The following is a 27,828-nucleotide window of genomic DNA, read 5'->3' on the forward strand; positions in this document are numbered from 1 at the left end:
AGCTGAGGGCCCAAGCTGCTCATCAGCCTGGGCCTCTGATAATTTTGAGTACCCTAGTCTAACAACCACAGTCTCGTTTGCCCACCAGGACTGGTGGGTTGCTTGTGGCTGGGCTTCTAAGAGCATTTTGTCTCCTCGTCCATTGCCTGACTGGCTCCCGCCCACTGACGCAACATCTGTTCTTCCTCACAGTGTTTGCAGATTGTCATAACTGCTGATCTGCAGTGACTCCAGAGAGCTCTGTGGTGCAGAGGAATTCAACGTTTCCTTTCTCTGGATTGCATCCAAAGAGTGGTGAACACAAGTAACTAGTGTCTCCCCTTACCGACTCGGAAACCAAACTCCATGAAGTGAGAAAAGAGACCGCGGCATGTTGTTGGCGGTGGTGATTTCTACATGCATTCTATGCCTATTAATGGGTGTGATTTGGGGTGAAGCTTGAGGAACCCCTGTAGCCAAAGTAGTCGCAACTACACAAATTTGGTGTGGTGCGCTGTAATACAGTTGCTCCCAGATTAATGTCATTACGGGGCAGGGCAGACGTGTTGGCAGCGGAGAACCAAATACTGCGCCTTGCCCCCAGTTATGCAGAGACAAAGAACTTCAGACACTCGGGCCTTGTTGGATCTTTCTGCAGTCTGACATAATGGAAAGCAAACAAGACCTCGCATCTGAGACCTGGATGAAGCCTGTGAATGGTCCTCCTGATGATGGCCCAGCAAGGACGGCTCACCTGGCCATGGTTTCGGGACAGTGAGCCACAGAAGGGCCTTCTGCAGGGATGAACAGCCTCGCTAGCGAAGCACACAAACAGCTCTATCTCAAGTGGTGCAGCAGTTGTGAAGATGGTAGAGTGTTGTGAGTGCACCATGTTTTTAGATGTGGTTGTAACCGTATTCTCATTATTTCTGGGTACCGCTTCCGGAATGCGGAGACAAGACATTCTACTTTTTTTCTCCCATTACATCTATTCGTACTCTTCCTATTTGTACCTCAGTGCATGTTGGTGCCTGTTTGTCTCTGGCTTTTTTTGCCAGTATTTATATAAGCGCCCCACCCCCGCTCCCTTTGTCACTTCATCCCTCCTCCTTTGTACCCTGTTCTCCAATGACTTTCCCTTTTATGTAGAGCCCTCCCCTTGTGGACAACAGAAGACACTGGGCATTTGTAAAAATGACTCAAAACTACAGGACTTAACGAAGGGCAGCCCTAAACTACTACCAGGGAGTCACATTCCGCCTCCGCGAACAGCAAGGCTTACTATCAGTAAATCAAGCCCGGTTGTCCTCTGTAAAGCCTCATATTTTAGAGTGCAGGTTGTTTGCATTGCACACAATTGCAATCAGTTTGTGTTGTGCTGTGGTATGCTAAAGAGTTGTCATTATGCACTGCATGCTGCCACAGCTGCCTCGATAGCTAAGATGGCCATGCAGCCGACTCCAATGGCTGAGGAACACAGTTATTGGAACCGGCTATTCGCTGCTTCCTGCTTCTTACTACTTGGATTTGTGACCATGTATCAAATGATTTCCCTCCGGTCTTAAGCAATGCATAGGAGTATACTTGGGGGGCCAATATCTGGATTGCCCTGTAAGTTGAGCAGGATAATTTGTAAGGGGATCCAGCATAAAGAAAAAACATTTCTCTTTACCCAGTCCTGCAACGCTTACAATCACTAACAATGGGTATTCCAGAATGTGGCCTTTTATGATGTTAACTTGGGTTTTGGGTTTTGAGATGTATTAATGCCCCCCCCCCCCCCCCCCCTTTAAAACTAGCCCAGGCTCCGGATGGCAGCCAATGAAGAATAGAGGAGGTGTAGCGACTGAGCCACTCATCTTGGACATCTTAGTTCAGATCCTAGCCGTGAAACATTGCCATTCTGTGGTTCTTGGTAGGGGTGGGTGGTGAACTCTGCTCCGCTCCTGGAGTTTGCAGAGTTTTGCCCACTCCGCATAGAGTGCATACTTCCCAAAAACTCCACAAGGCGGTGGAGTTTTTCCTCTTGCGCTGCTCACCATTGTTAAGTTGGTGAGTGCGATCGACGAAAATCATATGCTGGACCCCCTCGTGTTGAGAAACCTGCCGCTCGCGTTGAGGAACCTGCTGCTAATGTTGAGGAAGCTGGCGCTCTGGTAGAACATCTACTTGGGCGGCAGAAAGAAGCAGCCCTGCATGTGGTGCCGTTTGCACCGATTTTGCAGAACAAGACAAACTCCTGGCGCTAAAAGTCAGCTCAACTTACTGCACTTTGCCGGTTGCGGAACTCTGCGAGCGTGTCGGAGTTTTCTTGCCACTTGGCAGACTTCTAAACTCCCAGGCCTAGTTCTTGGCAAATTGCGTCCTTTCCTCGTGCTTCACATTATACTTTGGTTTAGTGTAATATGTGGAAAAAAAATCTTCTGTATACCGTCCTGTACTGTTCCAATGAGATTTTTCTGTTCCTTCGCTCCCATCAAAACTTGTTTTCAATAACGTTGCGGCCACCGGATCTCGCCCACAAGCCATGCTGTTCTTTGTTCAGACCCTTATGTCCGAGAGGCACGTGGTAGGCCAATTTTTTAAAAACCACTTTAAAGAAAGCTTTCAGAACAGGAGCATGTAATAGATGATCAGTTCACAAATGCCTTCATTACTCGGGTAGTTTAGGAACAGGCGAATTACAACATAGGTATGTGACCCTTCTGGATTTTCGTGTCCACCTCTTTCCTGGAACTCGCGGGCGGCCTCATGTGACAAATGAGGGAAAGTCCCAGCCCATCAGTCTTCCAAGACAAACGGCTGTTAGCAGCATTGCAGTGTTATTTCAATCATGGTTTCGACTTTACCTCATAATTATGGAGAAGGAACTATAGCTGCTGTGCTGAGGAGTTGTGGTGGTGGGTGTGAACACACCGTTTTGGATTGTCTTATGACGTGTGTATGGAATGGGACCAGCCAATCTCTGAAAAATTGACAGCAACCATCAATTTAATAAATGTGCCAAATTTTAGTCTACCACATGCCCACTGATGGGAGGGCGAGGGCTTCCCATTTGTGATCTGTTGTTATTAGTTTAGTTGCCAGCAGAAAATGCAAGACCAGTTTACTGGTCACTGAGGATACAGCATACAGGCCGTCCTCGTCAATGTCCCCAAGTAGGACAGCCAATAGGTTTTCCAATACTGAATTGTTTGTGGTGTCTTTGAGACACGCCGCCATTCCAAAAGCTTCTGGTGTGCTTTCACTCCCACCACTAGTGTAAGCGTGATTCCTCCCCCCACGACACCTGGTCACATCCTCTCCTGCATCCACCAGAGCCATCAAACATTGCCTTCCTTTCTACTGGGGGGAGGAAACATTCTAACATTACTTTATAAGCGTTGTATTTCTCTCGTATGTAGATTTACATTCTAGCAGTCCAAATAGTCACCAAGGAACTCTCTTGGGCATCAGGCTAAAAGTGTTAACATATTTGTAGCTGCTAAGGTTTCCCCATGTCCAGTTTGCCAAATAGGCGGGATGCTGTTCCTGCCTAGGTGCTAACATACAGTACATTGATGTGGTGTCTCTATTTGCCCTTTGCTGCACCTTGGCTTGCCTAACCAATAAATTAAATGTTATAATTCTATAAACCTCTCTCTCGCCTACATGAAAACCTCACGTTGGTCCCATGTTTTCAAAACTCCATTAACAAATATGTTGCCTAGTTTGGAATGATCACCCTCTGCCCAGCATCGATAACCCCTGCCAGGCTACCAGGAAGAAAGTCTGGATTGTTTGTGATTGGCATCAGTAGGGAAAGGGTAGCTGGTAATCTGGTGAGTCCTCAGCGCCCTTATCTATTGCGTTAATGTGATGGTGGTCGGTTTGTGTGTATTGATGCTGTTTTAAGAAAGTGGTGCCTTTGTGACTTAAGTGAACAGTAGTAAAAATAATTTATAGATTTTAAGTAAGAATGTAACTGTATTGTTATGGCTGAATTTACTTGAACTACTTACATATCACTATTATATATTTAATAGTTTGTATTAGTTATCACTATGTATTAGAATCACCTATATTTTTAGGTCTCGCTGAGTCAGCGCGCATGCGCTGCTCGGAGAGACATTTAGTAGGTGAGTTTTCAAAGTGCTGTTGGCTGGCGACAAGCTTGCGTTCACGTGCGCAGCCGGCAGGTTTGCAATATGTACAGCTGCGATTACTTTCGCGCGCGCAGCCTACTTTCACTTTTCGCGCGCACCACTCGCGTTTCTTGTTTTGTTTGTTTTTTAAAGCTATTGCATCTCCACTTTTCTGGCTGTGGTTCACTGGCTGTCACTTTAAGCCTCCAGCTTCCTTCATACCTGCTCCTGACACTGTACAAACTTTCCTATTCAGCAACGTTGATTGTTCTTCCCCTCTCCATGTGCCCTCGCCCCCGGCTCCTTGTGACTCGGCTTTCACAACTTCTCTTCCTGTGCTTTATCTTCGGAGCCTTGCAAAATCTCGCTGCATGGCCTGCGCCTAATGTTTTTGCGGGGGTTTTCACGCGACCCTAATCGATTTGCTTTTGCTTCACAATTTCATTACGTTTAGACAGAGGGCGCATTATTAATATGTAATATACACGATCTTTATTTCCTTAATTTCAGACCGGGTTAGACGAATGCGCAAAACAATTTCTGGAATTATTTTTGTTTTGTATCTTTTTGTGGAAGGGAATTTCAAAGAGCAGTATAAATGTAGCGTTTCATATCCAAAGAACAACATATGTAAATCATATGCAATAAGTACAGAAGAGTCTTTACCCACGCCATTAGGCTCCAGGAAGTTGGATACTGCTGCCACACTCCTCGTTTATGGGCTGCATTTACAATCTGAAAAGCATGAGGGAGTTAGAGCCTGAAGCCATTCCTTGGCATAGCCACCCTTCTTCAGGCCATAGGGGGAATGCACTATACAAATGCACTCGGGATGACCTAACATATTTTAAATGTTAGATCATGCCCCGTTCTAAACCTTAGCTTTCTGGAAACAAAATTGACTCCGATTGGGGCAGGAACCTCCAACGAATTTTATAATGTATATCTTTGGAAACCGTTTTCTTCTAACAGGACACTAAAGTAAGCTTTCAAAGAAGCCAGACAAAATTAAGGCGCATTCTGCCCGTGAACCCAGCATCAATGAGCTGCTTACATCTTATGCAGAATGTAATGAACAAATCACAATAAAGACTGTCAGAAAATGTTGCACTGTTGTGCGCACAGTGAACCTATAGCATTATCTGTGGTGACATTACAGCTTTTCTTCCGGTCCCCTCACCACAGGCTAATGTAGGGCAGAGTGTGGTTTACTAAGGGCACATATTTTGGCAGACACTTCCTGTCGCAGAGTATTTATTAGTATCATTTTAAGTGCCACGCTATTCACAGTTGTTTACTAATATTAGACCCATAGAGCTGCCTAACCTGTGCATGTCGCCACCATGTGATTGATTCTCTGGATATGTCGAACAATACAGTAATGAGAATGCTCATCATCCTTGAATGGAACATTGTGGCGTCACGGTCACCAAGTCACAGAAGCCATTACAGTTAACACTGTTCCATCCCAGCCAGTGCATCAGTGTTGGATCATTGGCACAATTTTTGCATGAAATTAAAATATTAATTTTTTTGTAACTAGGCAGTTTGAAACTGGACTGCAAATGTTTTTTTCCACAGTTTTGCCGTTTTTGCCTCGTTTTTTGTAATGCGGTTTCAGGTTTTATGGAGCTTTCAGATTCTTTCACTTTTTGTGATGGATTTTCTTGTGGACAGGCTGCAGATTGTTTTCCCAGGGTCTTAAGTTTATATCTCGTTTGTGTATCCTGACTTACATTTTATTTTCTGTCGGGTCTCCGGTTGTGAGTATGTTGCTAAGCGGGGTTTACCATTTGTTCTTGTGGCTAAACATCTGAAGGATCATTTCCTGTTTGCTCACCATATTTCTCACAGTTTTGGTGCCCATTTCTACATCCGGACGAGTCTGGATAGCTCACGCCCTTCACTGTGGTTTATTTTTCTATAGATTGTCCCGCCCAATGGTTCCTCTGAGTCTATTGTGCTTTTAACACCTTCTACACGTGTTTCAAACCTTTGCTCTAATAACATAATAAACAGTGCCCGCCGTCATAGCACTTTTCCCATAACTATTAGCCATGTTGCATGGCTGATAATTATTTTTAAAAAAGCTCAGTGCTGCACTGTAGTGATTTGACAAAAGTTATTACACAGCCAGCACTTCCCGCATTATACCACTTTTGTTTTTTCTTTCAGTCATGCTACACGGCAGCCGTGCTGCTGTACAACACGGGTAAAAGACAATGACAAAGCCAATAGCTCTCCCATCTGCCAAACCTTTTGGCTTTGTCAATGCTTATGGTGCTTTGTCTCTACTCAGTTCAGTGGTTTGAAATCTCACACTCCTCATTGCTTACATTTGTCATTTATCCACTCTGTTCAGATTGAACACATGCCAGCCCCGGCTTCATGAACCGTTCTTGGTATATTATTGTCTGGGTTCAATTGACCATTTCATTTCTATAGTGCTAAATGTACCCTTTTTTAAATTCAATAAATAAACGTTTGCACTAACCACTCCTATAGTCACCAACGAGATGCTACTTACAACTCTGCAACTTCCTACACCTGGCAGAACTTGCAATTTTTTTTTCATTTTTGAAGTTTGCAAAGTTTCTTAGTTTACTTACCTTTTTGCCCCTGTGAGATTTTGCTTCACAGTAACGACAAGATACTTTCACTCTAAACCAAGGAAGTGGCATACAATTAAGATACCTACCACTTTGAATCATATGTCCAGTGACACCGAGCGAGCACAGCAAGCTAGCCCAATCCTCCTTACAAAACTTCCTTTCCACCCTTCCTTTCATCAATTAATCCATTCGTCCTTTCCACTTCATACACCCATCCATCCTTTCCCCTCCCATCCACCTAATAATCCACTTCTTCAATCACCTTTTCAGCAATCCACGACCCATTTATCCACTATTTCACCTTTCCATCCACCCGCACATTTTTCTATCAATCACTTTCTCTTCTATTATCCTTTCACCTAACGGCCATCTATTCTCTCATTCATCCTTTCACCCTTCCCTCCTTCCTGTCCTCTATCGATCCTCTCAGTCATCGTTTCTCTGTTCATCCATTTACCCATCCTTTCTTCCTTCCATTCTCAACTCATCCATCCACCCAGCTCCCTTCCATGCACTCTTACATCTTTCCACCCTTCCATTCATCCTTTTGTTCCAGCAGTCTTCCAGTCCTCTTTTCATTCATCCATCTTTTCCCTCGTCCTTCCATCTTTCCAAACCTTCTTTCACCCTTCTTTGTTTTCCTCTTTTCCTCCAACCCCCTTTCCTTCTGTCCCTATTTTAATTCTTCATTCCACACTTCCTTCTTTTCACCCTTCTCTTTTGTTTCACACTTCCTTCCACTCTTCCCTTCACATTTCTTTGTTTTATCCTTCCATTCATACTTGTATCCTTCCTCGTTCCTTCCTTTTTCCCTTCCTCATTTCACCATTTATATTTAGCAATCTATTTCTTTTCTTCCCTCTTTGATTTTTACTTTCTTATCTTTTTCTGTACCTCTATCTGTTTGATGTCTCTACTTTTCTGGTTTTCCACATTTTATTCATTCAATCCTCGGTCTCCTTCACGCACTTGGCTCAGTTGTCAGCCGTAGGCCTACAAGCCTAAGCTCTTTCTGTTCTGCAAACCTGAAGACAGACGAAGCCCACAAAAGAGTCAACATTTTAGTGCCTTATCAGCGAATTGGCTCAGTGCAACACCCATCACACCTCTAGCTGCTATAGTAGAGGGTTTAGGCATAGCCAATAGGTCTCGCCTTTGGGACCTTTATAAGTGTTTAGTTATCCAGCACAATATCTTTGGTGCAACAACATCAACTGTTGCATGGCTAAACACTTATAAGGTCCCAAAGGCGAGACCTATTGGCTATGCCAATGCTTGTTCTATGTTTGTATCTGTTTCTTACATCTGCCCTGTAAAGCGCTCTGATACATGCAAGGGTCTTGCTTGCGCTATATAAAACCTTCAAAATAAATAAAAGATATTTGAGTAAAAGGAGTGAAGTTGGGTGTGCAGGCAAGAAAATTGCATTGGAAGGTAAAAGAGGCAAGGACAGTTCAGGATTAGGTGGTGTTGGGAAACAGACGAAGGTAGTGAGACGAGACACTGAGGCATACAGTATGGGCGTGCCTGCACTGCTGTTTTAAAGCTATGTTGTGTAGGCCAGTGGCACTTCAGAGGTAGGAGTTGTACCTTCCTACCAACTAGATGGACTTCTAGCATGAAACAGTGAGAGGCAGACTCCCACACAGGTATGGCATCTCCCATCTTCCACACTACCCCCTCCCCCCACTCTGACACAAAAGAAACACCCCTCTACTGAGAGCCTTTGCTCTCTCCTCTGACCACTGACTTTGAAGCCCCATCCTTTCTTTCTGTACTTTTTTCCTCCCACTCCTGCTCTCACCCTCTCTCTATTGCTCATGAACATTCCCACCTTCAAACCTGTTTACCTTGTTGACTCACCACAACCTGCATGGGGGGGTGGGGAGTCATTGCAATAAGGTCATGAGGCAAGACCCCCCGCCTTCCTTGGAGCACGAAAATTGAGTAAACCCAACAAGAGCAGCCATCAGGCAGTACTACTAGAACTTTAGACTTGTACTCATAAGCCCTAACCCCAATCAGAACAGAGGAGACACATAGGGGCGCATAATGCGCCAAGACCTGAACCCCCATGCAATGAAACTCTGACTTCTAGCAGATTTAGCTTCACAGCCAATATTTTGGTTTTGGAAGGTCAAGACCTGAAACCCCCCCCCAATACACACACACTTGGGAGAATTCCTGAATGCTGCATTATACAGATACAGCGTTTTATAACACATTATCACAAAATATCCAGATTTTTATGCGGTGCTAAATTACTGAGGTCTAAATCCAAAGGTAGGTAGGCCTACAGACTTACTTTTTAGCAAAGCACTTAATGGAGCCCAGAATTGTAGCTGTGGGTCTCCATTTTTAAGAGCCGCTGATTTTAATGCTGTGGAAATTCAGACAGAAATAAAAGCATGAAGAAATACAAAATCATGTTTTATAACGAAAGAAAACAGCCTGTGCTTGGTTTGTAGTTCTGCTTGGCTGACTATGGAAGCAAGAGATTAGACTTGGGGGGGATGTGGGTGCTTTAGTCCGCCACTGTTTTGGGAGCCGCTGCTCCTAGAGAAACGTAAGTTAAGATAAGAGACATTGTCCAGTGCCCTTTGAATCCATCACCTGACTGCAGACTTTTCTTGTATTAATTGACCTACTTAAAAACGACCGAAAATAAGCACAACAACTCCTTTATTCGTACTTTCTAGCGTTTTGTGGCTGCTACAGAAAGCACCCTCACACCACACGTGGTTGGATTGTGGCTTGTTCGATGGACATGTATAGGTTCTACTGGCGCTGTGTGTGGAGCGTTCTTCGACTTAAGACCATGTGAAAAATGCATGGTATTTTTTATAAACTTCTCATGAAGTCACATATAAACGTTTTTGTTAAAGGCATGCATGTTATGTGTATTTTACATGAGTTCAATGCTGTTGACTCAATGCATGGATTGCTAGCGTGCTGTAAGTCGTGGTGGTTTTTGCTCCATGTACTCTTTTCATAGGCTGGTGGCCTCTTACTCCAGGATTTTGCTTTAGAAAGGGCAGGTTAGCAATTGGCTGGTGGGTTTTGAGATGCTAGTGGTGTGCCGAGTGAGAATATTTTTTGTGTTCTGCATTTGCCATTGCCTTCTTCTGGAGGGAAGAGACTTTACCATCCACCGAAATTCAAGGCTTAACAGTGGGACCTGATGTGTTTCCAATGGCTAAGGCCACACTTGTAACAGGGATTGCTTTACTGCCCTTAAATGGCTTAGGTCCCAGAGGACTGGCTTTGACACTGGTAGCTAGTGGATAAGGACCCGGACACTGTTTACTGAAGAGCTCTGTACCTAAGAAGTGCCTAGTAAAGCTGTAGTTGGTATAAGTGCAAGGCTGTGTCTACAGAGGAGTTGAGAGCAACCAATCGACTTAAGCTGTCAATTAAGCAGGTTACCATAGGCAGAGTTTGCGGCTGAGCTAATAAATGGACAAGATGCTCAGCCTTAGAGATTGCTGTTAGCGTAGGCCCTGTACAAGACCCCTAATGTGTATTGTCATGCACCCTTATTGTAAATTTGCATGCACCCCTTCACCCCTACCTACACCCCCCCATTTCCCTAGTTAGCCACATCCCTCATCCAGCTGTGGTGCTGTGTTGAAGTGCTTAGTGCTGTAAACCCCTATGCCCCCGACAACTCCTCCCCTCAAACAACCAACTCTACCCCACTACTCTAACCTTCTTAGGCCACATCCAGGATCATCATCATTCTCCTCCTTACAACCTTACACAGGAAGTGATCCCCTTTGGACTTAGTGCTCCTACCTGCCGTCAGAGCAGCTCCCAAGAACAACTCACCCTACCTGAACATCTCCAGGGGACACTCAGCTATCCACATTCTGCAGCACCCAACACCAGCACCACTGCAAACCCCAGTCTGGTGTACCTGGACCATAATGGACGTCTGTTTGTTGACTTCTTTCCTGTGTTTTGTTCCCAGCAGCCCTGCCTTTACTGCTTGTTTTTATCATAAGTTTAGAGGCCTATGCACTGTTCGCCGTGTACCCAGTTGTCCGTATTTCTAGTCAACATATAGTTGAGTTCTAGAACTATGAATAAATGCAAATGTATTGGTTCCTGTAAATAATTGATGGTCTGTCCTCTCTTTGTCATGCAGGATCGAAGCCTGAGCAGCAAGCTGGAACCCATCTCTCCTGTTAGCCCTGCCCGCCTGGATGGCGACATGGACTCGCTACCATCCAGATTCTCCAAGGAGGAGCTAATCCAGAACATGGACCGTGTGGATCGCGAGATCACCATGGTGGAGCAGCAGATCACGAAACTCAAGAAGAAACAGGTAAGAGCTCTTTGATGTTCAGAGCTTGGATATCGCTGTGTTCCTAACCCAGCAGGCACTGTTCAGCTGCTCTGCTTGGCATAAGCTTGGATACTCTGGTATTTGTCTATTGCTGCATCAGAACTGATAAGTTTCTCCTCACCTGCTGCCTTCCCAGATGGCCCTGATAGTCCACAAAGGGGTTAAATCACTTTTGAAACTACTATTCTAGAAATCTGCGGAAAAAGTGAAATTCTGGGTTCTTCTTCTTTTACGACTGTTAATTGGTAAGACAACAAGTAGTGCGAAGAAACTTTAAGGCCGTGGCAGTGGCCTGCCTGTCCTTGTAGATCAGATGACTGTCCGCCTGCTAATCCAGTAGGTCGCCACTTCACCTGCTGGAATACTTTATGTGCCAGTGGCCTGCCTTCTATGCTAGAACAATACTCTATGTGCCAGTGGGTTGTATGAGGAATGTTGGGCCAGTGGGTTGTGCACGGGATAGCTGCTTTTTTGTTTTTGGCCAGCGGGTTGTGCGACCGATAGCTGCTCTTCTGTTGGGCCAGCGGGTTGTGCATGAGATAGCTGCTCTTCTGTTGGGCCAGCGGGTTGTGCGAGGGATAGCTACTCTTCTGTTGGGCCAGCAGGTTGTGCAAGGTATTGCCGCTCTTCTTTTTGGCCAGCAGGTTGTGCGAGGGAAAGCTGCTCTTCTGTTGGGCCATTGGGTTGTGCATGAGATAGCTGCTCTTCTGTTGGGCCAGCGGGTTGTGCGAGGGATAGCTGCTCATCTGTTGGGCCAGCGGATTGTGCACGGGATAGCTGCTCTTCTGTTGGGCCAGCGGGTTGTGCACGGGATAGCTACTCTTCTGTTGGGCCAGCAGGTTGCGCACGGGATAGCTGCTCTTCTGTTGGGCCAGCGGATTGTGCACGGGATAGCTGCTCTTCTGTTGGGCCAGCAGGTTGTGCAAGGTATTGCCGCTCTTCTTTTTGGCCAGCAGGTTGCGCACGGGATAGCTGCTCTTCTGTTGGGCAATTGGGTTGTGCATGAGATAGCTGCTCTTCTGTTGGGCCAGCGGGTTGTGCGAGGGATAGCTGCTCATCTGTTGGGCCAGCGGATTGTGCACGGGATAGCTGCTCTTCTGTTGGGCCAGCGGGTTTTGCACGGGATAGCTACTCTTCTGTTGGGCCAGCAGGTTGCGCACGGTATAGCTGCTCTTCTGTTGGGCCAGCGAGTTGTGCAAGGGATAGCTGCTCTTTTGTTGGGCCAGCAGGTCATGCATGAGATAGCTGCTCTTCTGTTCGGCCAGCGGGTCCTGCACAGGATAGCTGCTCTTCTGTTGGGCCAGTGGGTCGTGCACGGGATAGCTGCTCTTCTGTTGGGCCAGCGGGTTGTGCACCTAATAGCTGCACTTCTGTTGGCCCAGCGGGTTGTGCGAGGGATAGCTGCTCATCTATTGGGCAGTCCACAGTTTTAATTATATAGAGACTGTGACATCCGAGTACTGGTTGACCAGCCTCTGTGCTGAGTTGAATAAGCTGCTGGCTAGTTTCTCAGGCCACTGGCAGTTTTAGTTCTCTACAGACCATGCCAGCAGTGTTATGGTTATGCCTGTAGGCTGCTTTAAAAAGGGTGTTGAGTCATCTAAATAGCTACCCGCAGATAGTGGTGGCTGGTAGGGAACAGTGGTGGGGATTAAGAAGTGGCGCCGCGGCCAGGGCGACTGACGCCGGAATCTGGGGATCACGGTTCGATCCCCGGCGGCAGATTAGCCCAGCACCATGTGACTCTGGGCAATAGCTTGCTTAATCTTCCCGACGGCCCCCAGCGCCTACAGAACCTTACGGGTGATTGTTCGCGCTTTACAAATGTGGATTATTATTATTGTTAAAAAAAATAGAAGAAAAAAAAAATTACCTGCTCATCGCCGGTCACCAACCGCTGCCTCTCCTCTGTCCTCGCTGTTCTCGTGGCAACACCCAGGCCCCCCTAGCCAATCAGGACGCTGCTGTCATCAGCATGACAGCAGAATTGTGATTGGTCTCAGTGCCGTGATTCGGCACTTGGACAGGGAGTGGGAGCCTGTGCATGTTCTCCACCCAGGCTGTGTAGTAGACAGCTAAGTGGCGAACATGCTTAGTGGGCATGATGGTTTGGGTGGCCCAAGATAGGCCGGCCAAACCGTCATGCGCACTTAAGGTGCACATTATACCACTCCTCCCCCCTCTGATGCAGCAAGCCCCGCCCGTCCTAACCCGACTCCAACCTCGACTAAAAATAAAATGATAATAAGGTTCTGTTATTATCATTTTATTTTTCCTTTGCTCTGCTCCGATAGCAGTGCGGCGACGCTCCTCCGCCTTAGCGAAGGAGCCGCCGCTGCCCCCAGGTGTAGTGGAGTGTATGCTGTGATAGGAGGTCACAGAGCATAAATGCTAATTTTCGAAATATTCAGGCCAAGTAAACCTCTACGGTGGGAATGTGGGCTTACTTTACACTGAAGTTTAAACTAGGCAAGTGAAAGAAACTGCCTGAGCTGCACTCAGCGACGTGCTTATTGGACTCTAGCATTTGTGTAACACGTGGATCCCAAGGCACCTTAGGGAAAGGAAAGTAAGTAGGTACTCAGTCATTATGCATGGTTGAATATGAGTGAGTTTGAAGTGCATCGTATATGTGGAGTTGGGAGTTGTGGGTAATATTTGTAGGTTTGGTTCAAACATTTTTGATGAAGTTGTAGCAGCATCTAGAAAAACTAAGTGATGGTGGAATGCTTGAATTAATCTCTGCCACTGGTAATTACATGGGGCTGCATTCCAGTCTATCGTATGTTGTCTTCTGTATTGCACTGTAAGTGCAACAGGAATGCCTACATGTCGGTCGTATGCTCACTGTGCCATACAAACCAAGCAGCACCTCGCTGGTGAGGCCGTACGAGAGTCACACCTGTCTGGGGTTGCTAGTGTTCCATTTCAGGGCAGATGTGGCCTGGCGGGTTGAGCTGGATTTTTCCTATTGGGTTAGGATCAAGACTGATTTACATATGGTTGCTCCCCGTTTGTAGTGGGAGAATAATTTGATGGACTGTGATGGCTCGCTGGGTGATTGCCGGTGCCTAAGTCCTTTGCGAGCATTGCACCCATTACCTTTTCTTCTTCTAGCAGCACTTAGGCATGAACTCTGAAGAGATGTGGGAGAGATGGACTCACAGATGGCAGGTAATTACCAAATTCCTTTGTCAGGGCTGTGCCGGTAAAAGTCATGCTGTGGGGAACATCCAAGTCTTAACTACTTTCTAGAATTCAAGGTGGTTCTTGAGTGCCCTCATTGGCAAAAGAGCCTGGTCATGTAATTGGAGAGAGAACTCCTACCTGTACGTATGCTCCCGAACACAAGTCGTTGGAGTGGAGGGTCCTTAATTGGTGATAGGGTCATAGTTTGTGTTGAAGGAAAGTTGCCCCTGCTCCTTGGATGGCATGTTAAATAATGCCTTGTGCCATAAATTGGATAGTGAGTGATGCAGCAGGTCTTATTGATGCACAGCATGTGAGAGACGGTGCTTATGAATGACCAGTTGGTGATGTCTCTCCATGCCATGGTTGTGTGCAGGATGCAATGAGAAAATGCTGTAGCAATGAGGTGGCTGGACCCGTGTCATGGGTCCCACCAGGGCCGTGATAGCAAGGGATTGCCGAACATGCAAAAAGGATAGAACAGGGACCATATGTCATCTCAGGGAGTGCTTTTATTCGCCTTAAAACAAATCTGCTAAAGAGTCCGGTTTCCAGGGTACTCTTTAGTCGTCAGTGGTAGCAGATCCGATCAGGACACGGGGCTTGCTTCTCGGATCCTCGCAGGGGAGATATGAAGAACAAAAAAAACAACAAAAAAAACAATTATCACGGATCAGTGATACATCCAATATGTTCTTGGACTAAGGAAGGGGTCGTGCGGGATCACCAAGTACCGTCACCAGCTGTGGCCCCGTTTACGGTGTCCTTCCGCCGAGCACCACCCTTCCCCACCCAGTGCCCCGAGAATCCCTGTATTCAGTGTCGTACCTTGTCGAGCCACCCTCCTCTGGGAGAGTGGCGAGGCGGTGCGTGGTCATGTTGGCCTCCTGGCGTCTTCCTGTCCTCTGGGACGTTGCCTTCGGCTTTGGTTTCTGGAGGTCCCCGATGGTTCTGCCACAGGACGGGCATTGTCTCCGGCTCTCGGCGTTTTTCTGGCTTTTCGCTCGCTCTCCGCAGTCCCTCTTCTTCCGCCTTCTCGTTGCTGCTCTCCTTTGATAGGACAGCGGGGGTGACATCACCACGCAGGACTCCTCCTCCAAGACATGTTGCTGTGAGTTAAGGGGCACTCTGCAGCCTGCATATTAAGCATCAGTACTTGAATACGAAACTGGGTGCACATCACCTGTTCCCCCAGTCCACTTTCGGCTTCCTGACACCCCGTTATGAGGAGATTGATCTGGCTTATTCTTGCACCCCAAAATTGAGTGCAGGAGAGCAACGTCGCCCAAGGGCCAAATACATCTTATGGTCCTTGTGGGAGAGCATTTAGGACCCTTGTCCTGAAGTTGGAGGAGTGGCTACCATTGGGTTGTTCATCCCAGTCCACAGGACAACAAGATGCCAGTAATTGGTTGTTGCAGAAGTGGTCCTTCTATCCTGGGTGAGAACTGGTTCAAAAATATGAGATGGCTTGTGAGACTGCCTGAGATATTGTGTATGTTGAACAATGATAGGGAGAATCCTCAAAAAGATCCAACATCTAGTTCTGCCCATAATAAAAACAGAGTCTGAGAGGGAATGACTCTTGGCACGTGCCTGGATCCCCCCTATAAGCCCATCCTTAGCACTGACTGGTGATGTCAGTTACGTTATGCGTAGTAATACTATTGGTGCCTTTTCCGTCCATAATGTCACTTTGTTTCTTAATCTTAGTAAAAATTGTATTTAAAAATCAATAAATAAATAAAGCTGTGGAGGCAGTCCTTCAGACTGCATTGAAAGCATATATTTATGATACACAAAGAAGCAGGAAGAGGCAAAGTATTCTCTGATTGATACTTCTACTTGCAGAGGCCTCAATGTTGTGATCTCTCATGGTGCCCGACCGGATCAGAAACTCTGGCAATGGCTCTTCTCGATGTGACGAAACATGCCATGTAAGGCGCCACCTTGCACACTGGCTTGATTCCTTTTTTTCCTGTGCCCTTCCATGCAGTGCCAAAGCTTCCCTTTGGTACCCCTCATTTAGGCCCTAACACATGCAGACTTTTTCCAACCCACCAACTGAAAAAGCCAGTGTGTCCCCTTTGTTTTTTTGGGAGGGGGTGGGGGCATAGGTGGAGGGCTGAGTTGCCACTAAGGCTCCACCCCATCCTAGGCCTCACCCCCCCACACACTGTGTAATGTATTTGGCAGGTATGTATATGCAAATGAGGCATTTACTGCTTTTAAGAAAAGTTGGAAACTCTACTCCAAGCTCCTGTGATTTATGCCATTTCGTTCGTGAAATCAAGTTTATGTCTAAACGTAGGAATGACTTCTTTACTCTATGTCCAGTTCCAGGTTTATGATTCCCATTACTGTTTTGAATTCTGAAAGGAAGAATGTGTCTCGGGTTTGTTAAATGTTTTGGTTGGTGGTTGGAACCCATGGAGTTCTTGAAGTTGCACAACGCTCCGGGAGTGTAGGGAGGGCTGTGGTAGGCTGAAGGGCAAAGTCCTGGATTTGCACCTTGATGGCATTTGCTGTTGGGTCACTCTAAAGATCTACTTTTGTGCAGAATGATGAGATGTCGGTCGTTCTGGATGCTTCTTCAATAAGAAATTTTGTTTGCGTGATCTTGTGTCAGAGCTTCTCTTAGTTGGGTGTTTCAGGTGGTCCAAGGCTTGTTTCTTTAGGGAACTGTAGTTGCTCACAAGACCCCATCTCTGTTTCGGTGTGTTGAGCAGGGAAGGAAATTGATGCTGAACTGGCTCATAAAATATAGGGGAAAAGTTTTTAGTGGCACAAAAACACAGGAGCCCTAGCCTGGCATAACATTGGGTAGACTGGTGTAAAGGTGGACAAAAGGGTTGTACAGAGTTCCCACCCTCTGAATTAACATATAAAACATTAACAAAACCAAACTGGCAGGGGCTTAATCAGAATGGGGGAATATTAATTAAAACATGCACAGAAACATTTTTTTATTGTTGACTTGTATATTCTGCTAGGTTTGTTGTGTAGGTGAACTTTGTCATGATTATTATTTATTTTGAAACAGGTGCGTTGCAGCTTTGCAATTTGTTGTATTATCTTTTTCAGTCCTGCATTCATCCAAGGTGCTAGTTTTCTCTTGTTGTTTTAGTGGTATTAGGGTGTCAAAGGGTTCCTGGCACCACTGATGGAGTTTTTAACAGAATGTATTGTGTCTAGATCTATATTGGATGTTAGTTGTATTTCTAAGTATTCAATGAGTTTGTTCCCCGGTTGATATGTGGTTGCTTGAAAAGTGGCCTTTAGGTGTAGTGATTTGTGGCGTTTTGTGTTGGAAAACTACCAGATGGTGGTCCGACCATGTGACTGAAGTAATCCTTTGAACGGTAACTAGTTCTTGATTTGCAAAAATGCCATCTCGGATGTGTCCAGTGATGTATGTGGGTTTGTGGAAGATCTGATGTAAGTTGTGTGTGTCCAGGCCATATGTTTAGGTCACAAAAGATCTATAGATTGGGATGCAGTGTCATAAGTTTTGAAAATGTGTCTAGAAGCGTGTCTGGGAATGCTGCATTGCTAGGTGGTGGGCTGTAAAGAAGGTGGAAGTTCCAATAGAAAGTTGGTGTAAGATTGCATCTTGTGATGAAAAGCTCCCAACCTTGTATCAAAAAGTCATCCCCTTTGGTGATATTTATTGTTTCTTTGAATATAACAGCATGGACGTAACAACCGGTAGGAAACTTATTTAAAGAGCATGTGACCGTAAACACAACCTGGTGTGCAGGGGGCAGGGAGGTGCTTCTGAAATCAGAATCTCCTGGGATACAGACCGGCTCAATACACGCTTTGTAGTTCCTGTTCAACCCTGCAGGTAAGGCCCAAATTGAAAGCCACTAAAATACAGCTTATTGCGCACTCAAAAATAACACTTTTTCTAGCCAAAAATGAGTGCGAAATACACTTTCCAAACACAATTTATACCAAAAAAATAGATTAAGCAGTCTCTCAAACACACTCTGGTTGGGCATAGAGGAGTGTATTTTGCCTTTTTAGCTTGTATAAAAGAAATGTAGAAAAAAGAGGGTGGGTTGCCTTCTAGATGCCTTAGCACAGATTTGGGGAAAGCAGGACAGAAATGTCAATAGTCATGGTTGGAAGAAAACAAAGGTTTTACAGTTTCAAAGTCTGTGTTCTCACCACCTTCCTCTGTCCTTGCTCACTGACTGTTTAGGGCTCGGAGAAGCTGGGGCTACAAAATGGATGTGTCTGTCTTGGGGTTCCCTCCACAAACATACATATGAGACACCAGTCACCGTTGTTAAGTGAGAGCACCAAGAAAGCCGGGCCACTCTGTGCTATTTATGATAAACACTGTAAGGTGATTGCGAATGCCGGGGTTGGCCTGGCTCCCGGGCGTTTTTTGCTGAGGTGGCAGGGTGGGGTCCAGGTTTACTGCTGAGGGGCTGATTTTGTTACTGGGAGCTGCCGGCGCTTCTAAATCAACAATACAAAACAAATAGCTTTAAAGCGTGCTTTTTTTTTCTCCCTTGAAATGTATTTTATTTTCCGTGCGTTGTTTTAAACATTTGTTTTGCATTGTCTATTAAGGAAAGCCTGGTAGCCAGTCCGGCCCTGGCGAATGCCCTATTTTATAAAGTGCTTATCATTACTTTTTTCTGTTTCTTGGCACTCCCAGTTTAAGCAGATCAGTGTGCTGAGGCATGGGGAGATTTGCCAAGAAGTGAGGAAGACGAGATTGGATCTCTGGTCTTCTGACTCCATGGTTGTTAACTCTTGTACCTGACCACATTTTTCCCAGACGCATGTGCCAATGAGTAAGATGCATGTAATTTGTGTGAGAAGGAAGTAGTGCGTAATAAACCTTACCCTGATGTGTGTGGCCGCTCAGTGAGAACCAGTTAACAGATGCAAGTTCACACTTCGGCTGGAATAGGAAACCGGTCTGCAGGATGACTTTAGATGCTATTTATGGGATGGCGTGCGGCCACTCGTATGCGAAGGTGAGATTAACGCTAGACTACCCCAGGGAGTAATGGCGATCCGCTCTCATGTCGTGAAATGTGAAAGAACTGTGCAGAATTACCATCTGAATTGAGCAGTTTGTAAAGGTGCCCAGAACGGATTTATGTTTAGGACTTGCCATTCTGTGTGATAGCCCGTTATTTATTTATTTCCGTTTTATTGATATTTTCCATTAGGCATCCCTATATATATTTACTCTGTGGGCACATCAAGTACATCATACTGACAAGTTCCAAAATGGGGCAAATCTGGAGAACTCATAATATTTTCAAATGTTTGCCTTTCCCTCATTTAAGTTAACATTTGATTGTGTGACTGAATTTGTAAACGCGCTGCATCTGTTTGTTCTTTTATTCGGGGGGGGAAGGGGGGTGCTATGTGCTGTTTGACCTGAAAAATGCACATTTTCGACTAGGCCGCTTAGAGTCCGTTCTCATTGTCATTAAACATCTCAGCCAATAGCCAGTTAACTGTATTCTTCTCTGGTAGCCTCCCTCCCTCCCTTCTTTATAATTTCTCCCTGCGACCCAGCAGTGTTGGATCAATTCAAAAAGCTGGGAACTACGTTGCTGTGTAATTCACGCGGCCATCTTTGACTAGCAGGTTTGCCTGCAACTCCCAATGCACTGTGCAGTGAAATTTGTGCCCAGTATCCACACTTCATTCCCTAACTTTATAGACACTTGTTAATGCATTTTTACAGATTCTTGTTTTGTGACTTCTTTGTAAGTACTGGTAGCAACCCATTATGGTTTTGCCCGAAATAGCCAAATATGTTTAAGAAATGTGAATGGAAACATACAGGTGGTGTTGTGCCTGGTCAGTGTTTATTCACTTATTTAACATTTAATTAACATTATATAGTCAAACAAATCAGTGTATAAACCCACAGAGTGGGTCCTGGAACTCTCAACCCTCCCTGGTTCTCTTGGTTGGTGCATGCAGTCCTGGTCGTAACACATGGGCACAAACAGGTATTTAGCTTGGTGCCATTTTATTGAATGTAGGCTAGTGTTTTGTTGTACCTGAGGCCTCTGCAAAGATTGTTGGGTTTCTTTTCTTGACCATACTTTTTTTTTTTTTTTTAAACACTTTATTTTTCCAATATCGCATGGAAGTGACAGAACATTGCAATGAAGTACAAAAGAGGAAAAAAAGAAACAAAACAAATAAATAAGCAATTCTGGCAGTTCCTGACAGTGTTAATACCAAAAGAGAGTCCGCGATGCAAACGGCCAAAGCATTATGCAAACCCAACAGTACAGCCATCCCCCACAAGTTGCCGTGCCCTAACAGAGAATACGAATAAGCATGCACATTTTCCCTGCCAGCGAGCGCTTTATGTAAGGAATAGTGCTCTAACCAATGAGAGCAGTTGTCACTTTCCGCACCCAAACCAACCCCATAGTCCATCCATTCCCGCCCATCCTCCCCTCGTCCCGCCACTGGAGTACTCTACCGTCAGTGCCACCCCCCAAACCGACCCCACCCCACCTCCCAACACCTCCATGTGCAGTTATCCATGATTGAAGGTGTACCACTAAACGTTCTAAAAGTAACCTCTCAACCCACACCCTCAGGCACTATACCATTATCTGGCTGAGAGTTGGGGGCCTGCTTAAGCTTTTCCAAATAGGCTCTCAGAGGACCCCATATATCCTTGGGTCGGGACGTCAGAGGCATTAAACTGGAATATATCTCCGAATTAGTATTGCAGTATACTAAACTCCTGAGCCAACTCTGTAGGCTGGGAACTGCCTTCCTGCCCCAATGGATGGCGACTTCCCTTTTCGCTAGGAGGAGTCCCAATGCAGTGAATTTCCTAACCTTCAGGGGGATCTGCACTGTATATCCCAACAGCGCGATTTCGGGGAGTGGCGCCAGTGGCAGTTCTATCATCCTTCCCAAGGTGTTGTGGATCGTCTTCCAATAGGGCTGCAGATGGGGGCAGGACCATGCCAAGTGGAAAAAATCAGCATGCGGGGTCTTTTTTCTTGACCATACTTAACATGTTTATTAATTGAGTACCGGTAAATCAAGCAACCTGAACACCTGTTGCTTACAGCTCTTAAGCGTGGCAAGACATCCGTATATATAAAAACACAAGTCGTAGTAAATATTTTATTATTCATGATTTGTGAAGGGCTGATAAAAATATCTCTATTCATATTCTCCAAACCCAACTATGTCCCCAAGGTCTAAAAAACAAAGGGGTTGTTTCCACTTGTGAGTTTCTTTTTACTGTTTACTAGCCACACATTAAATTTTTCAATCTTGCTGAAACGTGACACCTGTTTGTCATCCAGAAATGATTACTCCCTCATTCTGCCTTCCATTTTGTGCTGCAGCTCACCAACCAACTAGTGCCTCTCAACGCTGCTTCGTCTGAAAACATCACCAGAAGTTGCCGCTTGGAGGCTCAGTCTAAGTTATTGATAATGCAGAACGGTGTTGGTGTGAGCCGCTTTCCTCCCCTGCTTCGGACCACCCCTCTGCCCCCCAAACCCCTCCTGCCATCCACACTATTGCGAATCTCTCACTTTGAATATTTCAGAAACCAAAACTTCAGAAAGCCCAACATTGTCTCCCAACACGCCTCCTTCAGAGTAAAGACCTTGGTGTTCCAACGGGTGTGTGGCCCCTGCATTGCACCTTGCATTGTTTGCTGTGGTAGATGGATTATGGAATTTTAGGATGAAGGTAAAGTTGAGTTGGTTGTCTTCTTTGACTAATTCGTAGGTTTTGATGATCTGAATCTTGTCATTTTCTGCAACACCACAAGGGATTGAAGTTGACTTGGCTGTTGTGTCCTGTGATGCATCTTCTACACACTTCAAGATACCGCCAGCAAAGTGTCATCGCCTAGCAACGCTAAGGAAAACCCTTCAACGTACGGGGTCACACGTGTACCTACTTCTCGTGGCTCCTCAGTATTTCCTTTCCCAACTAGTTAAACACGTAACTGCTGAGGCATTTCAGTGACCATTATGTTGGCAACATAACCTCGCTCTAATGACTGAGCGCTACCAAACATGTCTGGGTGTCAGGATGGAATGTTACTAAATGGGTTGTCTTAAGTTTAAAAAAACAAAGATGATCCCATTATGACTGACAACTCAGAATCGTCAAAATCGGGCTGCGTGAGACTAAGGGGCTTCATCCCACAAGTCCCGGATGCCAGCGCTACACATTGATTCCACAGTGATCGTTCTTGACCAAGATCTCTTGTTTGGGGCTTCACGCAAACTGTCTCATGCTCTCGCCTTATAAAAATGGTCAAGCAAATGAAATGGAACATGAAGGTCACCAGAGTCGTAGGCGATGCATTCATGTCTTGTCTCCTGTATCTGGAGGGTCCTCCACGCCTAACCCTAGTCCTGTGGCGTTCCATAAGCACGTTTGTTCCGAAAGATTCGGACACCTCCTCGATCACCAAGGTTACTTTCTCCTGTGCCATTTTGACACTCCTTGCCAGGTGCGGATCTCGCAACCTTTGCACCTCACCTCAGTTGCTTAAATGATTCCTGCACCAGTCCCTCCCTTCTCTTCTCCTCCACCTTCAAAGGTAAGACCCTCCTTGCGTCTTGTGGAAGGCTGTCTTACATCATCATCTATGGCATCAGTGTTAGTACTTCTGTCACAGTTAATAACATGCTACTTATTGTAAGCTACTGAATAATGTAATTGAGTGATTCATTTGGACGGGAAGCCCTGTACATAGGTAATTACTCAATGCGCATGGACTCGGTGGGTTACATCACCGCAGCCAACGTCTGTCTTTTTTTTTTCTACCCGGCCTTTGGATAATTTCTTGTGTGACACTGAAACAATGAATTTGTAAGCATAGAGGGCCGTGTGCCCTAGACCCTATACCTACAGGCTTTAGGGAGTTTGCTGATGGAAGTCACCTTACAGGAGACATGTGTGATGAAAGATGGCGATGGGCCCAGCACTCTGGCACTGTGCAAGGCACCTGTTCAGGATGTGTGTGTACAGTCAGTAAAGGGTCTCTTAACTTTAACCCAGCCCACTGAATGCATCTCCGCATGGCTGCAAATGCTGCAAGCACTTTTTTTTTTTTTTTTTTTGTCAATCTGAGTTCTATAGGTAAACAAAAGGAAAGTAAAGTAGGGTCTGTGGGAGGGAGGCTATGTGGCGACAGGTGGGATGGGCAGAATCACTGGGGGCCGAGTCCAGAGGATTGCAGGGCTAAACAACACAGGGGGCGCCTGTGGGGGAAGCAACATGGGATACAGGTTGGGGAAGCAACACCAAAGGTGCAGGTCATGGGGAGGAACACGGAGTGCGTAGGTGGGGGAGCAAATCAATAAGAGTGAAATGTGGAACCGTTGGGAGAAGCACACAGGTGAAAAAGCAACGTGCGGGATAGGCACTAGGGCTATGTAGACAAGGGCGGGGCAGACGCGCATGGGTTGAGAGAGCAACACAAGCGAGCATGGCAGAGGGGGAGAAGTACACAAGGGAGACTGCTGGAAAACACCAGCTCTCGTGCTGAGTGCTTTAATCAAAACAAAAAGTAGCACTTAAAAAGGAACAGCGGAAGGACACAACTAATGCGTTCATGCTCCATGGGAGGGACAAACACAAGAAGTGAAAGAAAGCCCACACGTTAATGAATAAGAAACGAGGAGGTGAGATTGACCCTGCAGACACGCAATAGGGCAGACTCTTAGCCCATTGTAAGCTAACAGTATGTCTCAGAGGAGGCAATGCAAGCACGGTCTTAGGTGAGATCTGAAACGGTCTCTTGCTGCGAGGTCTCAACGGCGGCTTTAAGTTTTCGCAGGCGTTGGTGTTTCCAAGGTACAAGGTTGCCTGGGATGTCAAAAAACTGAAACTGACGTTTTCTTGGCTCTCATTCATTCTGCCACTTTTGATCTAGGTCTAGGCAAAAATCCACTTTGCCAGTCACATTCTGCACATTAAGGAATCTGTTGGAAAGCATTGCTTTGCCAACAATACGTCTTTAATGAGGCTCCTGCTTGCCAAATGAAAGAGTTCTGTGTCTTCCAAGGAAGAAAATTGTGTTACGGGTGAGGTACATAGTTGCGTATGTGAGCAAGGCCAAGTCTGTCTGTTATGCTCTGCTGATACTCTGAGCACTATTTATATATTAGTAGTATCAGTACATATAATGTATATCAGATTACGCTTATGTTTGTTACATGTATTTCTTGCATTAAGTTATGGACTCTCACAATGATGAGTCCAAAGAAGGTGCCAGAGGGTGGTAGCCACCACTAGAGCCCCTGCCGCTTGATAGTGGACGCTGAAGGTTTACCCCCGTGTTCTGTTTCTGAATATGAGGAAAGAGAAGCAATTCACAGATGGGTGAGAAAAGGAGTGGGGTACAAGGAGACGCAGCAGATCATGAACCACTACTGGGCGGGCCCAACCCGGCCAATGTCCTTGGAGCAGTCGGACATAAGGAGACATATCTCATGCTTCTAGCGCAACCAGGGTCTGTCGGAAGGATGCTCAGTGGGGACATACAGAAGAGTGGACCTCCAACCACACAACATGGCAGATTGAGGTGAACTGAGGAGGGAAAGCTGAAATGACTACAGAAGACGGGAGCAGTGGGAACCTCAGGCGTGCATTCGTAAGCGATAGGAAGCGATGAGAGAGAAAAAGGCCAGGAGTGGCTACTCATCTCCCATAATGGGTAGTAGAGGAAAACCTGTAAACCCGTCGTCAGATGTGATTGCAAAGTGGACCAAGGGAGCCCTCATTCCACAAATCCCCACCCATCCGCCACAACTGCCAATGCAAAGAGAGGAAGGTGATCCCCACGGATCTCTTCAAATAGTTGTGCAGGGCAAGGAGCAGTTCATATTGATGCAACTCTGGGTCTGTTAACCCGAAAGCCAGAAGGCAGCGGAGGGAGGTAAGCCACCGAGAGGGAAAATGGCTGAGTCTGTTGTTAACATAGGCACGTCTCTCACACAGAGAAATTGAGTGCGAAGATGAAAGTAATGAGAGTGCTTCAAAGCCTCATGTGCGGGAGGGTGTTGTTATTTCTTCAGCACAACCAACTTCTGCCACTGATGCTGCATAGGTCTGAGCCCATCCATATCACCCTCCTCGAACGTCTGTCTTACACTTAACGTTTGCGGCTTCCATCCACGCTTTGATGCTAGTGTTCTAGAGTTGAGCATATCTTCCATTGTGTGAATATCCACCATCCACCAGCAGTTCCCGACTGCTTTAAATGAGTCTATTCCAACAGGGTTGTACCTACTAATGGTTCAGAAATTCCCAGCATCCTAAACATCTCGTGATCAGTGTGTATGCTGCCATAATCTGTTCACTCTGTATGCTCCTCGTGATCCAGGCACCTGTATATACAAGGGGGTGCATTTAAACTCCTCACCTAGCCAAGATGGAAGAGGGGATTCACCTGAACACGTTGGTAAACTAAGCCACATTTTCTAAATGACGGAGAGGATTCTCAGTTAGAATGTGCATCACATTCATAACTAAAGATATTGTTAACATTAGCTGTGGTCATCAAGCATGATGGTAGGGTGCACATTTACACTCTCTACTTAGCCAAGATGCTGGGGTACTTTATTTGATGTCCCTTTCCTTCCAAGAGTAATGTTTGAACTAACTTCCTAACCTAGATGCTGGAGTAATTTATCAATCTTGCCACCTATAAAAGATGTAGGGATATGTGTTTGTGCTCTTACCAAAGCTGGAAGGGTATTTATTTAAACAAATGTTTCATGCATAATAGAGTATACGGTATACGCTTATGGGAGTCCGCACAAGTTGTAGAGGCTTTGGGATGTAAAAAGGGTGTAAACTGCTTTTGGCAAGTGATCTGTAGAAGAATCCCTTGGTATTGCGTCATGTGGTTGTTTGAGGGAGTGGCATGGAATTTTGGCCTTGAACACACTAGAGTTCCACAATGGGTTAGATCTTGGCCAGACTTTGCCTTCGATGTGGTTTGTGTTCGTCCCAGGTGCAAGGCAGTGGTGAGGCACTGTTCCGCGCCAGGGCCTTGGGTGTGTTCGCCCTGTTGAATTGAAGTTGAGTGCGCTTTGTGGGTTTGGCTACAATAATATTTATCCTCGGTGATGCAGAGACGTGGAACTCTGCCCCTTTTTGGCAGTCACGAGCAACATGTCGTGTGCTGAAGGCTGCACGCCCACTCCATGTCCTCAGAACACACTTTCCATTTGTAGACTTTTTTGTTTCAAATCCTTGTCATCAGGTGCCCAGTTCACGTTGAAGCTGAGCATACAAAACTATAATTGCAGCACACTATATACAAGACAGTAACCAAATGATACCAAAAATGCAGCTCCCAGAATGAATTGGCGTGCCAATCGAAAGCTTAGGACAAGAAACAGGTTTTCCAAATGACGTGACAACTCCATGCCTGGACACCAAAAATGATTCCAGTCTTTTTGGCCAAATGCACTTAACATGCTAGGACTTGTGTGCCCTTATCTCCTGTGGGAGCAAATAAACTACATGTCCCAGAATGCAGTGTGATGTTGGTTAAAAAGCCAGGACTGGTGAAAGAGTCTGGTATGACGTGGGCCACCTGGCAGCCCTAGTGCATGCCAAGAAGACTATCGACAGAAAAGGCGATGCCACTTTGTAGGAGGTATGTACTGAACGTGTCTAATGGGTGTTTAAATGGATCACAGGCTACCTTCTGCGTCGTATTGGAGCATAGGTGTTTGTATTAGCAACCTCTGTTATATTGCTTCGCATCAAAGCAACGCTATTCAGCTTTACTCTTTACGGCACAGTAGTGCAAGTTCGAAAAGGCTATTTATCTGCAGTCGTGTTGTGATGGGTTTCCTTTTTGTGTGACTGCTACAGTGGCAAGCACCCCTTACATTGGTACCCTAAGTCCAACTCCTAAATCTGGGATCAGAGATGGATGCTTGGTGGGCTGAGTAGTGGGGAACCTTTTTGGACTCCAGGCGTGTTGCGACACTTGTGAGGGAACAAACTCGCTTCTCCAGGCATGGCCCACCCACAATTCAGTGCTGCTTCGTCATATAGATGGGTCGTTTTACCATCAGGGCAGAAAAAAGTGTGGCACTTTCTCAGAAATATCTTGACTGAACCAAAAAGTTATTTGAAGGTTACCACCACCTAGTTCTTTTTTTGTACTAGAGTAGTTAGTTATAAAGTAATTGAAAGAACGTTCTGGGTGAGGAGATACCCTGTTGGAAGGTAAGACTTAGTTTTCCTGGTGTGGCTCTCCTTCGTGACATGGTAGAGAAGTTGCACCTCATCAGCGCAGAACGCCCATTGGACGCCGATGGCTTATTCTAAGTTATTACATCATAAGACTGAGCCGATGCTGGCCTTTTGTGTGCAATTCTTTAAAGGTATGTTTTACCTTCAACCACTTAAAATCAGCGAGGTCCCTTCCATTGTCTTTACTATGGCATTTAGTTCTGGTAGAATTCTGTGCAGCTGAGAACATTTTCCGAAGTTATGTGTAATAGATATTTACAAACACAGAGTGAACTCGGATAAAATACACTTACTCTCCTATTACTCCACC

General features: G+C 45.8%; 1 protein-coding gene across 12 annotated transcripts in view; it reads left to right on the forward strand.

Annotated features, from left to right (window-relative positions):
• The window catches only part of NCOR2 (nuclear receptor corepressor 2), a 1,213,077-nt gene that overhangs the window by 380,737 nt on the left and 804,512 nt on the right, over positions 1–27,828 (forward strand). For all 12 annotated transcript variants that reach the window (XM_085635706.1, XM_085635715.1, XM_085635711.1 and 9 more), the window contains one exon: positions 10,863–11,042. In XM_085635706.1, the coding sequence (XP_085491832.1) occupies positions 10,863–11,042 (180 nt within the window). The remainder of the gene's footprint in view (positions 1–10,862; positions 11,043–27,828) is intronic.

The sequence above is a fragment of the Triturus cristatus genome, chromosome 11 (genome assembly GCF_964204655.1).
Source record: "Triturus cristatus chromosome 11, aTriCri1.1, whole genome shotgun sequence".
Lineage (NCBI taxonomy): Eukaryota > Metazoa > Chordata > Amphibia > Caudata > Salamandridae > Triturus > Triturus cristatus.